We start from the raw sequence: 17,594 nt of genomic DNA on the forward strand, positions 1-17,594 counted from the left end.
TTTGAAAGCTGAAATTTTACTGGACTCACTGATCCTTTGCTGATTGTTTTTAAAGCAGTGTTGAGATCAAATAGAGATACCTGGTTAGTATCACTCCAATTTGATGCTTGGGAGCTGGCTGCATCATCAGTATCCTCCTTAAAAAAAATGGTGAATTTATATTTCATATTAAATAGTGCTCACATTTTATTGAAAATTAAGTATAATCATAAACTAGTTCCATGCTCCTGACCCAGGGACCATGTCAGAAATTTACAATTTGGGAAGAGACAACCTTCCTTATCATAATTATGTACATGGTTCACTGGTTTGATATCCAGGAGCAGAGGAGAAGATTTTCAAAGAATTAATGCATTTCCACTATATAATCAATAGAGCCCCGCCCTAACACCAGAACCCCTGACCCAGGGGCCATAAAATTCACAATTCTTGAAGAACCACCCTGGCTCATCATAACTAGGCACATATTTTGTCAGCTTAATACCAAGGAGCAGAGGAGAAGATTTTCAAAGAATTAATGCATTTCCACTATATAATCAATAGAGCCCCGTCCTAATACCAGAACCCCTGACCCAGGGGTCATGAAATTCACAACTTGGGAAGAGGCACTCTTCCTCATCATAACAGTAAACTATGTACATAGTTCATCGGCTTAATACCAGGAGTGGAGAAGATTTTCGCAGAAATAATGCATTTTCACTATATATTCAACAAAGCCCCACCCTAGCACCAGAACCCCTGACCCTTGAGCCATGAATTTCACAATTTTTGTAGAGGACTCAATGCTTATTACAATCATGCCAACAGTTTGACTGCGATGTCCAGGAGTAAAGAAGAAGATTTTTAAAGATTGCATTAAGTTTGGTGGTTTTAGCCCCACCCCTCAGGCCCCAGGGGGCAGAGGCCATGAATTTCACAATTTTTTTTGTTCCCCTTCACCCATATAGCTATATGCCAAAATTGGTTGAAATTGGTTCAGTGGTTCCAGAGAAGAAGCTGAAAATGTTCAAAAGTTTACTACTGATTGACGACGAATGGCGACAGACAAAAACAGATAGCAATAGGTCACCTGAGTAACTCAGGTGACCTAAAAAACCAAGAATCCCACCTTTTTAGCATGTAATCTAAATTCCTTTTAAAAAATCTAAGGATATGCTTGAATTTTTCTAAATTTTGACCAATACTGACTTCTACCCATTAATAGGAGATTTTAAATATATTTACTTACATGTGATGCAAAATCATTAAATGATTTTTCCCTCTGTCTCAAATTATATGACTGAGTCACCAAACTTTCCTGTGAAAATGTTTGACTAAATTCTTCATTCTGAAATTCAAACAAATTCTTATCTAATTATAAATTACATAAATGGTAGCTCAATGAAGTTGGATTCCTTTTCTTTATGACCATGAGATTAACTTTAAAATTTACCTGGTAAGGCCATCTTTTAAATAATATTTGCTTGCCCTCTCCCAACTCCGGGTAAAATTATTTGGTCGGTTAAGAAGGTGGGAAAATCTTTTTTTCCAGAAAATTTCAACGTATTTTTTGACAAGATAAACATGAAAAGAGGAATAAAAAGAAAAAAAATATTGTGTCCTGGAATGTAAAAAAAAAAGTTTCGAGTCAGTCCATTTTAGTCAGTTGGCCGAGAGAGGGCATTCAAAACTTTTTTTAAATGGCCTCACAAGTTAACATCAAATAATGCAAGCTTAATACAATAGTCCATTCAATAAAACATCAAACTAATTAGGACACATTTTTTTTTTATTATAAACATGATGAATAAGATCTAAATGTATAATAAAAGTGTAAATAAATCTAAGAAATTACAAATTAATTAATGGTGCAAAATTACTTTGATATTCAGGGAAGTATATTTTGCTAAGTTAATTGCTTGGACTGGCATGCAATACATATATTGCTAGCTAGAGCAAGATTATGAGTGTAGACTCTCTTTTAGAATAAATAAATGCATTTTTCTAATCTTGTTTTATGTATATATTTGCACTGATTTATTACTGAACTTTTTTAAAACTTAAAAAAAAGATTTCAATGCCTACATCACAATATTCTGTTTCTGCAGTTTCATCTTGGTTGAAAAAACATCTTTGGAAAATGGATGTGTCTGGAACATCATTTTTGAAAATGTCATAACATTTGCTGCAAATCCCTGGAATGAAAAGAAAATACAGTGCAAAAAAAGTTACATAATCATTTTTATAAAAGTTCAAACAATTTCTATTTTGACTTTTGATTGTCTGTCATGTTAATATTTATTTCTCCACACACCCACATCCACACACATACCCCCCCCCCCCCCCAAACACACACACAAATTTAAAAATTATTGTATGAATGAGTTTATTTTCACTATTGAATTCTTGGTATTGGCCCCTTTTATGATGACATCTTTACTATATTATACACATTTATATTTTTTTGTTTATACCTTGATAGGCTTTTGCTAAGACATGCTTCAGTAAATTTACTTGGGCACAATTTGATCATTAGAGCTTATAAATCTTTTCATTATCTAATTATTAAAGGTTTAGCCTCATCATGACATACATGTAAACTAAGGCCTATTAAGTAAAAGTTTTCTCATGACTGTACGAATTAAACTAGTTCTGATAACATGTAAGCAGCAAGTAATAATGATCAACACTAGAATGAAATGGAAATAAAATTATTACCTGATCCAACTGGAACCAGCTGTGTCTTTGTAGACCATAAAGCACAGCTAATCAGGCTGCTGACTGCTCTAACAGGCTTACATTTGCCTTTATGACTTGGGAACTGGCAAGTCTTTTTTGGTCTCCAATACAACCCTAGGTCATATCTATGTCTTGGGCATACACTTAAACTACCATTAAAGGCAAACAACCCAGCGCGCCTGCTGATTAAATGCCCTTCGGAAGGCACATTACACTCAGTCTGATTTTGACCACTGCCAAGTTTTAGTGACAATAAATGACTTGAAACATCCTTCTTACATTGTATCAATTGTACTAGATGCTCTTCGTTAGGGTAATGGCTGGATATTCCACAAGGTGTCCTAACAATTGCACCAATGTTACACACGGGAAACATTTAGACGAATAATGCCGCCATCTTTGCTAAGATAAACAAATAGTCTCAAACCAAAAGTTGGAAAAAGACAGTTTCTATTTATAATATATTGGGTCAAATGTCCCGAAATATTTTTCAAGAAAAAGTTCTTAAAAATCATTCCATAAACTAAGCTCACATATAAAAAGTGTAAATTCTTTTATAAATAGAGTTAGAGAACTTCAAGATTAATAAATAAAGGGAAGATAACCCCGATAGCTTTTTGGAGGGAAATTCAAATTTTTTATTTTCATGAAAATTCTAAAAATTGAGAAGAAAAACACTAAAGTTTGAGAACAGGAAATGACCAAATCTAAAAATATGACTACATTTATGCATTAATAATTTCAGATGAAAGAACAATAGAAGAAAGGTTCCATCAACATGAATAACTTAATTTTTTTAATAATTTCAACAATTGACCCCTATAGGATGCAGTATCATAATTTACCTATATCTAGGATTATTTCCACAACATATTTTTTGAAAATATCTAAAATAACAACAAATACAGCCATTCTTCTACCCAATATAGGTTTATACATATAATTATGTTTACTCCGTGCTTAGATTTTTAATTTACAATGTTCTTCATATAAGGGAATTCTCTGTTGCCATGGAAATAATACATTGTACAATAGTCATTAGCTTGTAAAGAAGTCATAAATACTACTTTCCTTATTTAAAAACTTTTTTAAAATACAATTTATTCAATTTATTCGATTTATAATGTCAAAAATTTACATTTTCCCTCTTTTTATTTATCAAAACACCTATTTTTGTTGCTAGGCAACAGGTAGGAATGAAAAAAAATTATACGCTTCTGAATTCAAATTCCAAAATAAAAAATCCTCTAATTTAATGTAAGTCATACATAATGTCTGTATCAGGTCCATCATTTGAGAAATAAGACTTTGAAAAGTGCCAAAATTAAGTAAAATGCTGAATCAGCAAAAAACGCAAAACATGTATATATATTCAAGTCTATATCAGACTTATCTTTGAATTTAATCTCTATGTTTTGCATTGTCGAAACACATAAGATTACTATCTTTTAAACCATTGTAAATAAAAAAAAATCTTTTTAGTATTCTCATTTAATTCCAGCCTGAAAGATAAGAGATTTTTTTGTCCATTCAAGTTGAAAATTGGCTGGTTGCTAAGGAAATTTCTTTACCCTCGTTTCCATAGTAACCACGAATCAAATCATTTTTCATTTTGCATACATGGTTCATAGTGCAAGAGAAAACTATGTGTGAAAAATCATCAAATTCTGTGAACCCTCATATATCACCTACATGCCTATTTTGCATGATTTTTACACGGACCTGTACTTAAAACAAAATTGGTTATACATGTAGCGAATTTACAAATATGTTTTTTTGTGATCCCCGACAAAATTCGTAACAATTCCTTTTTGAAATTTTAAAATGAAATCAACTCTGGTGAATTTATGGATATAGCTGATTTTGTGTCCTGTAGAGGTTAAAAATAACAAAATTTACATCTTTTATAACAAATTTTTGAAGATCTCAAAATATAAAATATTGAGTATTAAAACTATTTTCTGTAACTTTTTCTAATTTTAAATTCAGGAAGACTTTGCTATAACTGAGTTTTACTGTATTTAGTGTTTCTTATAACTTAAATGTTGCGTACATTGGCAACATGTTTCATAGGAACACTCTTACTTTTAAACTTTGTATTGTATTTAAACAAAATAAATTCAATGTACTAATGACAAATTTCATTGTCACAAGCCACAAGTTTTAATCTCTTACCTCGATCTTTACACACACGTTTGTAGAAGTGGTTGTAGAATAAAAATCCATGGCTTCTTTTGATAAAAATATTCATCAAGCTTCAGCATCAAGTGCTAGGGGGGAGGGGGGACAAAGGAAAAAACATTCAACAATCATTCAGCAAAATGAGCTATATGTAACTCTCCAAATTTACCAAGCTTTTATTGTCCCATTCAGAGCTAAGTTAATTATTTATTTGTATATGCATTTATTAGTACATTGTATTGTAAAAATACTGTCAGTTGTAACTGGTAGTTTCTTCATTGAGTCTGTGAGTTTTCCATGTGATTCTATGTAATACTTACATGTATTTTCTTGTCTGCATCTCGTACAGACTAAGCATTAATGCCTAACATAGAACAAATGTGTATTTTTATGAATTTATTAGAAATAAACTCTTACAATGATACAGCATGTATAATTATTGAAGAATTTTACTTTTTGCCATTTAACACCCCACAAAGTTTAAACTGCACCAGGAAATTCAAAGAGGACTAATAGATGATTGAATTTCAAAACATAAACACCTCAACTAATAACTAGCAGCAAAAGAAAAAAAAAAACATAAGAGATTCAAACCTTGTTTGATATCCGAGGATTTGAGGCTTACATGTATCAAGGGTAAAATACTTCAAGAATAAGTAGTTGGGACTTCCAAATCACTTCAACATATCCATGGTATTCGAGATATCAGTGTTCCACAAAATAACAATTTCTGTTCAATCTGTGGGAGGTAAATTATACAGATTTCTTGGACTTCCATTATATTTTTGTAGATGCACTTTAAATATGCTGTGATAAATTTCCACAGAAGATTTTGTGACCACATACATACATAGGCACTACCTAGCTTAATTGCTAAAAAATGTATTTACTATACTATAAATATGGTAAAGTATAGTTAAGTAGATACAGTGTATATATATTTTTTTAACAGTTAAGCTGGGGAGTGCCTATTAATACATAGGGCAAGTTAATCCCACAAGTACGTATACAGTATATGTACCTGAAGATTGTTTATTAGCTAAAATAAAATTACGAAAAAAGTTTCTTCCAACACAATCTCATTGGAGAAAGATTTTAGTTTATATCATCCTTAATACCAAAAAAATTTCACCATTCATGGTAGCTCAGTCGGTAGAGTGCTCGCTCCGTGATTGGAAGGTCGTGAGTTCCAATCTTGGCCGAGACTGACCTAAGTCGATAAAAAATGGGTAGCAACTGTTCCTTCGCCATGCGCTCGGCACTTTGAAGTGAAAGTTGCAGTTCCTTCGGATGAGACCTTAAAAATTGAGGCCCCATGTCACGGCAGGCGTTGGCACGATAAAGATCCCTCACTGCTCAATGGCCCTGAGTGTCGAGTAAAGGTCAAAATTTGAAGCCCTTCACCGGTATATGGTGACGTCTCTATATGAGTGAAAATTCTCGAATGGGACGTAAAACAACATACAATCAATCAAACCAATAAAATTTCAAGAAAAAATCTACATGTATTGCACTATTATCAAAGAAAATTCTTAATACTGTATTTTTAGGTCACCTGAGTCACTCAGGTGACCTATTGCTATCTCTTTTTGTCCGTCGTCGTGCGTCGTCCGTCGGTTGTAAACTTTTGAACATTTTCAGCTTCCTCTCTGAAACCAGCAAACCAATTTCAACCAATTCTGGCATATAGCATCTATGGGTGAAGGGAAACAAAAATTGTGAAATTTGTGGCCCCTACCCCCCTGGGGCCTGAGGAGTGGGGCCAAAACCATCAAAATTAATGCAATCTTTAAAAATCTTCTTCTTTACTCCTGGACATCAAGCAGTCAAACTGTTGGCATGATTGTAATAAGCATTGAGCCCTCTACCAAAATTTGAAATTCATGGCCCCAGGGTCAGGGGTTCTGGTGCTAGGGTGGGGCTATATAGATCATATAGTGAAAGTGCATTATTTCTTTGAAAATCTTCTTCGACCCTACTCCTGGGTATTTTTGAAACAAATTGAATACAAAGTTATGATAAGCAAGGGTGACTCTACCAAAATTGTGAAATTCATGACCCCAGGGTCAAGGGTTCTGATGCTAGGGTGGGGCTATATAGATCATATAGTGAAAGTGCATTATTTCTTTCAAAATCTTCTTCTCTACTCCTGGGTATTATTGAAACAAATTGAATACATAGTTATGATAAGCAAGAGTGACTCTACCAAAATTGTGAAATTCATGGCCCCAGGGTCAGGGGTTCTGGTGCTAGGGCAGGGCTATTTAGATCATAGAATGAAAGTGCATTATTTCTTTGAAAATTTTCTTCTCTACTCCTGGGTATTGAAACAAATTAAATACATAGTTATGATAAGCAAGGGTGACTCTACCAAAATTGTGAAATTCATGGCCCCAGGGTCAGGGGTTCTGGTGCTAGGGCAGGGCTTTATAGATCATATAATGAAAGTGCATTATTTCTTTGAAAATCTTCTTCTCTACTCCTGGGTATTATTTAAACAAATTAAATACATAGTTATGATAAGCAAGGGTGACTCTACCAAAATTGTGAAATTCATGACCCCAGGGTCAAGGGTTCTGATGCTAGGGTGGGGCTATATAGATCATATAGTGAAAGTGCATTATTTCTTTCAAAATCTTCTTCTCTACTCCTGGGTATTATTGAAACAAATTGAATACATAGTTATGATAAGCAAGAGTGACTCTACCAAAATTGTGAAATTCATGGCCCCAGGGTCAGGGGTTCTGGTGCTAGGGCAGGGCTATTTAGATCATAGAATGAAAGTGCATTATTTCTTTGAAAATTTTCTTCTCTACTCCTGGGTATTGAAACAAATTAAATACATAGTTATGATAAGCAAGGGTGACTCTACCAAAATTGTGAAATTCAGGGTCAGGGGTTCTGGTGCTAGGGCAGGGCTTTATAGATCATATAATGAAAGTGCATTATTTCTTTGAAAATCTTCTTCTCTACTCCTGGGTATTATTTAAACAAATTAAATACATAGTTATGATAAGCAAGGGTGACTCTACCAAAATTGTGAAATTCATGACCCCAGGGTCAGGGGTTCTGGTGCTAGGGTGGGGCTATATAGATCGTATGATGAAAGTGCATTAGTTCTTTGAAAATCTTCTTCTATTCTCCTGGGTATTATTTAAACAAATACATGGTTCTGATAAGCAAGGATGCCTCTTCCAAAATTGTGAATTTCATGACCCCTGGATCAGAGGTTCTGATGTTAGGGCGGAGCTCTATTTATTATATAGTGAAAATGCATTAATGCTTTAAAAATCTTCTCTGCACCTGGCATATCAGAGGCAAAAAGATTAAAAGTTTTAATAAGGAAGGGTATTTTTACCAGATTTTTGAACATCAAAACATCAGAACCATTTGGTCAAGTGTTCTGGTCCAGGCCAGAGCTCTATTAATTCTACTGAGAGGAGTAATCCCCTTTGCCATTTATCACTGTAAATAATGTACTTGAAAGGTTAATAGAATAAGAGAATTATGCAAGAATTTTTATTGTATAATACAAAAAGTACTTTAATAGTTTTAATAATCAGGTAGACTTGTAAGTAATAGATAAATAAAAACGAGACAAAAATAACTTGTCTTATTAAATGTTCATCAAAGACCAAGAGATGCCAATGTAAGAGATATTTCAACAAGGAAATAAAAGAGTACAGAAGCACTGATAGTTTGATTATATACTGTCTGGTGAGAGTGGGGAACAGATTAGAACCTAATTTATGAACTGTTAATGAATACTAGACTAATTATTTTGTTGATCCTGATCACCCTATTTTTCTTGCTTTTGGGCAACAAAGTTTCACCTTTCAGTTCATTTTATACTCTATGGATCCTCTAAATTGTTGTATTATACTCAGGTGACAATTAAGGCCCTTGGGCCTCTTGTTAAGTATACTGTCTTTGAACATTTAATGTACAAAGATAAGGTATTTTTGTCTCATTTTTTTTTTCAAGTCTACCCTGATCATTAAAACATATGAAAGTACTTTTTGTATTATTAAATGCATAAAAAATTCTTGTATATATGTAACTCTTTTATTCAATATACCTATCAGAAACATTATTTACAGTGATTAATTATCATAGGTGAATAGAAAAGAGGAATAACTTCTATCAGTTCAATATAGATTTCACTACATCAATAGAACCCTACCCAGCACCAGAACACTTGACCCAGTGGTCCAGAATTTCACAAATCTGGTAAAAATACCATTGCTAAATACAATTTTGTACTCTATTTCCCTCCTAGATGCCATGAACACAGAAGAGGATTTTTAAAACATTAATAAATTACAAAAGTAGACACAGGGGCCATGAATTTCACAATTTTGGAAAAAACATCCTTGGTCATCATAACTATACACTTACTTTGTTTGCTCAATACCCTGGAACAAAGAAGATTTTCAAAGAATTAATGCATTTTTTTCTATATAATCAATTAGAGCCCCACCCTAACCCAGGGGCCATGAATTTCCCAATTTTGGAATAGGCACTCATCATAACCATGCGCTTAGTTTGTGAGCTAATTATACAGGGGTAGAGGAAAAGATTTTCAAAGAATCAATGCGTTTTCACTATATGTTCAATAGAGCCCCATCCTAACTCCAGAACTCCTGACCTGGGGCCATGAATTTCACAATTTAGATAAAGGACTCATTACTTGATATAATCATGCCAAAAGTTTGACTCCTTGATGTCCAGGAGTAAAGAAGAATATGTCTGAAAATTGCATTAAGTTTGATGGTTTTTGCCCAACCCCTCAGGCCCCAGGGACCATGAAATTCATAATATTTGTTCCCCTTTGCCCATAGATGCTCTACACCAAAATTGGTTGAAATTGATTCAGCAGTTTATGAGAAAAAGCTGAAAATGTTCAAAAGTTTATGACTGCTGGACGACGAACGGCGACAGACAAATTTAAAACAGATAGCAATTGGTCACCTGAGAACGCATGCTAGATTAAAGATAAGTTTTTCTCTAATTATTTTGACAGACTTTTTTGGGGAGTTTATCTACCTTCTATTAGAAATGGTTGCATACAGGAAGTGAAAACAGTCCCCTTGCCCCCCCCCCCCCCCCACTTTCCCTAAAGCTTTTTAAAGTTCATCAGAGGTATACAATGTAGATGTGGAAAAAATAATTCTGTTTTAGTTCAGAGGTGAAGACTTTGTATTCTGTGCAATTTAATACATGTACATGCAAGTGCATGTATTCTATTATGAAGTATGAAAATTTGTTTGTTTACAATCTACCTCACAGTTAGGATAGTCAAAATTTTACACAAGAGAACTGTACAAGGATATATTAATTTACATCCACTGAATATTCTTTCTCCTTTATTTCTAAAGAAAACCATTGCCTTTTAACAGTTCATGAACAACACTAGGCATATCACCTGTACAGATTTCTTGATCAGTGGCTGTTCCATCAATGAAACGTACTATGAAGTACATATCAATAATACAATAATTAATCTTTTTAATCCTACTTTTAAGGATTATTTATACAGATATAAATTCAAACAATAAAATTCTGTTAGTACGGGAATTAATGTCACAGCTATTGCAGAAGAAATTTACATAAGTGGGTTATGTATTTTTTCTGCAACAGCTGCGACATTAATTCCTGTACTAACAACCAAAGAAAGCATTTTATTGTTTAAATAAAATTTAGCCTATTCGTTTTACCACAAATGTATTTGCTGTTGGTGCAAAAAGATTTTGGTGAAAGTAAATGTCCCTCTTAAGAATTAAGCACTATTTCTTCACCATAAGATAGAAAATGTTTGATCCACCATGTTTTTTGAGTAGATAGCCATTCATGCATTGAAGAATTGAGTTTTACTCATGTGTGAGGTTATAAAGGTCACCTGTATAACACAAGTACAGATCTGTAATTATACTGGAGGAATTTCATCATAATTAACTTGCTTAAAGTTGAACACGACTCGTAAATAGCCATACTCAATGTATAAGTTTCCCTATCCCTGATATCAGCGGGGGTATACACCTGATTGCTCTCTGGCTGCTTGCATGGAATGGACAAAACATAGCTTACGTTTCCTTTGCAACTATGAAACTGATGTCATATTTCTTTGGTAACCTTTTCTGATTGCCTACAGTCTCTCAAAAATTATAATTTATGATCTTTTCTTTAAAATACTGTATACAGGGCTATTTTTGCCCAGTCCTGTTTTTGCCCTTTCACAATTGCAAACAATTTTGCCCCTTAGATTCAAGCAGACACTGTTGTGTGTAAGAGATGATGCCCATTACTTTGAATTCACCCTGTTTAAAATTTGCCCACTTGCAATAAGAGCAAAAGGGGCTAAAATAAAACGGGGGTGAAAATTTCCCAGTATTTATAATATTAAATTGAATATAGGTATTACGATTACTTCTGACATGATTTCCATTTAAATGCTGTGAAAATGTTTCATTTTCTCCTTTAAAGTACAGGAAAAAGTGAAACCAAAAAGACTTTACCAATCATTTACTACACCTTGATCTTAATGCAAGTCTTAGCTTATTCCAGTGTGGAATTTTTTCTCAAGAACAGGTGGGCCACAGCTATTCAAATAAGTAGCAAGTGTCCTTGTGTAAAGTGTGGATTCAAGTTGTTAAAAACCATGCTTTATTACCATGGTGCATATACCAGTTCCATCACTGAAGAAAACTTCCTCCTTTCCTGTTGCATTTGAAATAAGACAAAACAATAAATACCTATAATATGCTTTAATTCCTGCCTCTCATTTTCCTAAACTTGATAAAACTTGCTTTCCCATAAAAAATGCATACTAGCATCTACACAACTGGAACTACACAGTAGTACACAGTCTTGTACTTGCAGATCAAATTGACAAAACTAGCCGACAGGGAAAATTTAAGACAATGATTGTTTTTTTTCTGGGAGCATTTTAAAATGAACATTTTGATTAGTTTCAGAACCTGATGGAAGATTAATTAAAAACTTTGAGGTAAGATGGTAGTAACAAAGAATCACGAGAAAAAAGAGAGAATTTACAGACCTACATATACATGTAAGACTGTGCATGACGATTAAAAGTCACATACAAAACTAAGACCTCAAAATCCCACTTAAGAAAACAAATAAACAAAACGGTTCCCTTGATTGCATTCACCAAAACACACAACATAAACAAATTTTACGAGAGTGTGTTACATGAACAATCCCGAGATTCTGAATTTCCTCAGCACATCTTTTTATAATAAAGTTATTGGCACTAGGGGCAGCAGAATTGTGCAGCATCAACATTTTGTAACATTTTCTTATGAAAATTTGGATGTATATCAGCACTATATAAAACTATGCATAAAGTTTACATAAAATAATATACAGTATATATGTAGCTATTCTACATATTGCATCCATTTCTGAAAATGTCTAACTCGATGTTCTAAGGGTTGGAATCTGATTGGGTTAAATCATGAACTATAATCCAGAATAATATCACAGAGAAGCACGTAAATAAAATCCAAATGTCCTGGAATTTATCGTGGAGTTTTCTTGCCCTTTGGTGCAGCTTTCGATTTCCCTAAGAACAGAAAATAATTCATGTAATTCTTTTCAAAAGTTGATGGAAAGAAACTGCATTTCTACTATATTAATTCTTTTTCCAATATTATCTACCTTGATTGTACTGACCTGCTGCTGGTTTATTGAGGGCCAGGAGTCTTCTGGGGTTCTGTTTACACCCTTCCCTGCTCATTAAGTGGGATTTCCATCCTTCCTCTCCACCCCCTATATTCTGGTGACACAGTGGACAGTGGTTAAAGCCTTGCTTGGAAGCTGGAAATTAAAGGTTCAAGTTGAAACTAGAGGTAATGCAAGCAGTGAGCTCACAAAATGATACCCCCTGCTCCCATATGATTATTATGGCAAAGACAATTTTTTTGCTATGAGGAAGCCCAGCTATCTGTCCAATGAAAATTTAAAGTAGGAGGTGCACAATAGCACTATGTAATAAAAATTCTGTGAAAGTATCATTATATTTTATTCAGTGGTATAGGAGGAGTTGTGGATATATCTTAAGAGTAAGGCAAAACTACTCATATTTCAGATATATGCTGAACTCATATTTACAGCTTTAAGCAGCTACATCATTAAAATGTTACTCAAGGATAACCTCAGGTTAGGGATGTACTTACGATTACAGCTTTTTGCAGCTACATGTTCATCAAAGTCTGACTTAGGAATAGCCTCTGAACATCGCGGACACTTGGAGTAGTTAGATTTAGCCTCGCACTCCGTCAGTAAATGTTCTGTGTAGCTGGCTATCTCCACAACCTGACACAAAAAGTCATTAAATGACATTGATTTGTTTGAACTTGGACCTCTAAAATGACTGCTTTTACCCAGGTACATTGTATATTATTACACCTCTACTGTTATTACTCTATATAAAATGAATACCATAAAACTGTCTATTTCCCTGGGAAGGCACTACTTCCCCCATCTGAGGACTACTCCCTGTAAAATCAGAGCTACTCCCTGGGACTACTCTTGGTCAGATTCAGTTTGAGATAACAAGGTTTGACTGTATCAGGTAAATCATTTTCTTGTGAATATTGCTAGAATTCTAATTTTCACTGTGGCTTTCTCAAGGCCACGTGAACTAATGAGACTCACAACTGTTTCCAGCAAGTACACTTCTTTAATAATGTCCATATATAGTTTACTGATGTTTACACTGAATACACTACAAATGGTACACTATTTGCTGATCTTTTTTTTTTTACATCACTTAATATAGGACAGTGCCTACTAACATGTTAGGTTTATATACCTCTTTTTATAATGGATGGTGCTTACTGACACCTATACAGGAATTTATCTTTTTCTTTTACTGAATATTGCTCAAACTAATTTTTCTCTCAAGTTTGTACACCTTTTTAACATTGTTTACTGACCTGTTTACAGTTTGTATCTCTTTAATACTGTACAATGTTTATGATCTGTTTACGGTTTTTACATCTCATTAACATATTGTACAATGTTTACTGACCTGTTTACAGTTAGTACATCTCTTTAACATAGGGCAATGTTTACTGACCTGTTTACAGTAAGTGCATCTCTTTAACATAGGGCAATGTTTAATGACCTGTTTACAGTTAGTACATCTCTTTAACACAGGGCAATTTTTACTGACCTGTTTACAGTTAGTACATATCTTTAACATAGGGCAATGTTTACTGATCTGTTTACAGTTAGTACATCTCTTTAACATAGGGCAATGTTTACTGACTTGTTAACAGTTTGTACATCTCTTTAACATATTGTACAATGTTTACTGACCTGTTTACAGTATGTGCATCTCTTTAACATAGGGCAATGTTTACTGACCTGTTTACAGTTAGTACATCTCTTTAACATAGGGCAATGTTTACTGACCTGTTTACAGTTAGTACATCTCTTTAACATAGGGCAATGTTTACTGACCTGTTTACAGTTAGTACATCTCTTTAACATAGGGCAATGTTTACTGACCTGTTAACAGTTTGTACATCTCTTTAACATAGGGCAATGTTTACTTACCTGTTTACAGTTAGTACATCTCTCTAACATAGGGCAATGTTTACTGACCTGTTTACAGTTAGTACATCTCTTTAACATAGGGCAATGTTTCCAATAATGCAGATCTAATCCTTCCTCTGTAAAGCTCTCATTTCTCTCTCCACAGAAAATACAGATGCTGGAAATATATTACATACTCAGTCAGTACAAATAAAGAACCCAAACACAATCAGCTGTGACTACATGTAATAAGATGAGATCGTACGTGTCCATATTGTACATGTAATAAGATGAGACCGTACTTGTCCATATTGTACATGTAATAAGATGAGACCGTACTTGTCCATATTGTACATGTAATAAGATGAGACCGTACTTGTCCATATTGTACATGTAATAAGATCATATTTGTCCATATTGTACATGTAATAAGATGAGATCGTACTTGTCCATATTGTATGTGTAATAAGATAAGATCGTACTTGTCCATATTGTACATGTAATAAGATAAGACCATACTTGTCCATATTGTACATATAATAAGATTGTACTTGTCCATATTGTACATGTAATAAGATCATATTTGTCCATATTGTACATATAATAAGATAAGATCGTACTTGTCCATATTGTACATGTAATAAGATCGTACTTGTTCATATTGTACATGTAATAAGATTGTATTTGACCATATTGTACATGTAATAAGATAAGATCGTACTTGTCCATATTGTACATGTAATAAGATAAGACCATACTTGTCCATATTGTACATATAATAAGATCGTACTTGTCCATACTGTACATGTAATAAGATTGTATTTGACCATATTGTACATGTAATAAGATAAGATCGTACTTGTCCATATTGCACATGTAATAAGATCATACTTGTCCATATTGTACATGTAATAAGATTGTATTTGTCCATATTGTACGTGTAATAAGATAAGATCGTACTTGTCCATATTGTACATGTAATAAGATAAGATCGTACTTATTGTATGTGTAATAAGACCTACTTGTCCATATTGTACATGGAAACATCGTCATCATCCTTCTGCTTCTTTTTATCATTCTTTTTCTTTGGATCAGGTTTCTGGCCCTGGAAAAAGAAAATGAAACAGAAATTAACAATTATCATGCAGTTTAATTACATTGCAAATCTGTGTATAACAGTTAACATACAGTGGTATTTTACAGGTTTCTGATATTCTTTCACAGATGTCAGAAAAATTGGAAAGGATCTTTACACTGAGTCAATAATATCAAACTGAATAATCAAAATCATGACTGTTAAAGAATACTTTAATCAAATTCTCGATCTCATCTTCCCTGATAATGGTATGAGATTAAATCTTTCAAAACATTTTGTTGATAATCTAAATGGACAGTCAAATTCATAGATTATTAGTTAAGTGTACATAAAATTATATTGAAAATAATGTCTGGAAAAAAAAAACGATCAAATTTGAAAAATTGCTGCAGGAATGAGGGAATGCTGAACAGACATTATATTCAAAGATAACAATAAGGTCATAGGTCAAAGGTGAAAAGCAATAAAGATTAATGTCAACAAAAAACAAAATTTATATGCAGAAAAGGAATCTGTAAGTATTAAAAATAAATAAACTAAAGTTAACATGCAGTAAATTTAGATATTTATTTTTCTAAAATCTTGCTGATTTAATCAAAACTTTCTTCCCTAAAAAGCATTTGTCTTGATCACCAAGGTGATAATTTTTAATGTAAACTCTTTCTATGCAGTGCTGTCATTTTATTTAAAGTCTAAAAGCAGAAATAGTTGGATTAGTGTCCTTCAGTAAATATTGATATCAAGCAGATATTCTTCCATTTTAGTCTGAAATATTACTTTCTCTTTCTTGTAACTACCAATTACTAATTTTTAAAATTCTCTGATTAGAATTATTCTAAAAACTGTGTATCTTTATTTTTCACTGGCAGTGATTTCTACTGAAGCTTAACAAAAATAAAATCATTTAAAAAAAAGGAACAGCTTCTAATGAAAAAAAAAAAATAAGGAATTAGGGGTGCAAATTTGTACCAACCATCTTCTTTGATGCAACACTAGGTCTCTGAATAATTGAACTGAGCAGTGAGTATACATGTTTCTTATTTTATTAAAATTCAATAAATATACACAGCAATTAAATAACAATATAAAATTCAATAAATATACACAGCAATTAAACAACAATATAAAATTCAATAAATATACACAGCAATTAAGCAACAATATAAAATTCAATTAATATACACTGGTAATTTTTGATTCAAAGCACATATTTAATTGTTTTTATATTACGATATACAGTACTACAAGTCTACATTTTCTTAACATTTAACAAGGACCTTAATATCTGAGCAGAAAATAGCAAAAAGCTTGCTGATCTTGCATGAAGCAAGGTTTAACAATGTATCTTTTTTTTAAAAATAAAGATATTTAGAGTGTTTAATTTCCAAAGACTGCAAGATTCAGAAAATGACAAAACACAATTCAATACTTACCCTAGGGGCTGGTTTCTTGGATTCTACCAAAGACTCATCAATTGGCTACAGAAAGTAAACAATCTATAAATGTCACTAGCTATTGTCCAGGGTATTTCCACATACTTAAAGCAATCATTTACAAAGACAAAACATTCAAAATGACAACTTTAAAATAGGTCAGAAGAGATACAATGCTCACGTTTTTTCTACTACATGTAAATAATACATGTAAAGTTTTGTTTTTATTTTAATAAATTTAATTTCTTCATTTGATTTGTTTTTCATTTGATATAAATGCAAAGGTTATATTGATCTCTTTTCAACTGAAGTAATTTCTGCTGGATAAGCTGGAATAATAAAAATCCCTTCAATCCAGGTTTGGCGTTTTATCTCTTTCTTTAATTAAATACATTTTTATTTCTAGAGAGTAGCACAAAATCTACAAAGAATAGAATTATGCAACATACAGTATTTCCCCAAAAGTACACGTAAATCTAGCTCAAAACATTTACCACACAGAATTGACATCTACATAAAAGTAAGTGTATATTACAAAAAGAAATATGAAAATTTTGAGGAGCTCTATACACAGTAACAAACACAACAGCATTCTATGGGGT

At 32.9% G+C, this 17,594-nt stretch overlaps 1 protein-coding gene across 3 annotated transcripts in view; it reads right to left on the reverse strand.

The window, feature by feature from the left end:
• Window positions 1-11,648: 11,648 nt before the first annotated feature.
• The window catches only part of LOC133205536 (centrosomal protein of 104 kDa-like), a 32,788-nt gene continuing 26,842 nt past the window's right edge, over window positions 11,649-17,594 (reverse strand). For 2 of the 3 annotated variants that reach the window (XM_061341371.1, XM_061341369.1), the window contains 7 exons: window positions 16,993-17,037; window positions 16,533-16,559; window positions 15,486-15,568; window positions 14,533-14,641; window positions 13,098-13,236; window positions 12,595-12,738; window positions 11,649-12,484 (listed from right to left, as the gene is read on the reverse strand). In XM_061341371.1, coding sequence (XP_061197355.1) covers window positions 12,441-12,484; window positions 12,595-12,738; window positions 13,098-13,236; window positions 14,533-14,641; window positions 15,486-15,568; window positions 16,533-16,559; window positions 16,993-17,037 — 591 coding nt within the window. In that variant the 3' untranslated portion in view covers window positions 11,649-12,440. The remainder of the gene's footprint in view (window positions 12,485-12,594; window positions 12,739-13,097; window positions 13,237-14,532; window positions 14,642-15,485; window positions 15,569-16,532; window positions 16,560-16,992; window positions 17,038-17,594) is intronic. The other variant, XM_061341370.1, reaches the window with a different exon arrangement.

Source organism: Saccostrea echinata, unplaced genomic scaffold, assembly GCF_033153115.1.
Source record: "Saccostrea echinata isolate AGI-Se365-2 ecotype Australia unplaced genomic scaffold, CSIRO_AGI_Sech_v1 ptg000054l, whole genome shotgun sequence".
In the NCBI taxonomy this organism is placed as follows: domain Eukaryota; kingdom Metazoa; phylum Mollusca; class Bivalvia; order Ostreida; family Ostreidae; genus Saccostrea; species Saccostrea echinata.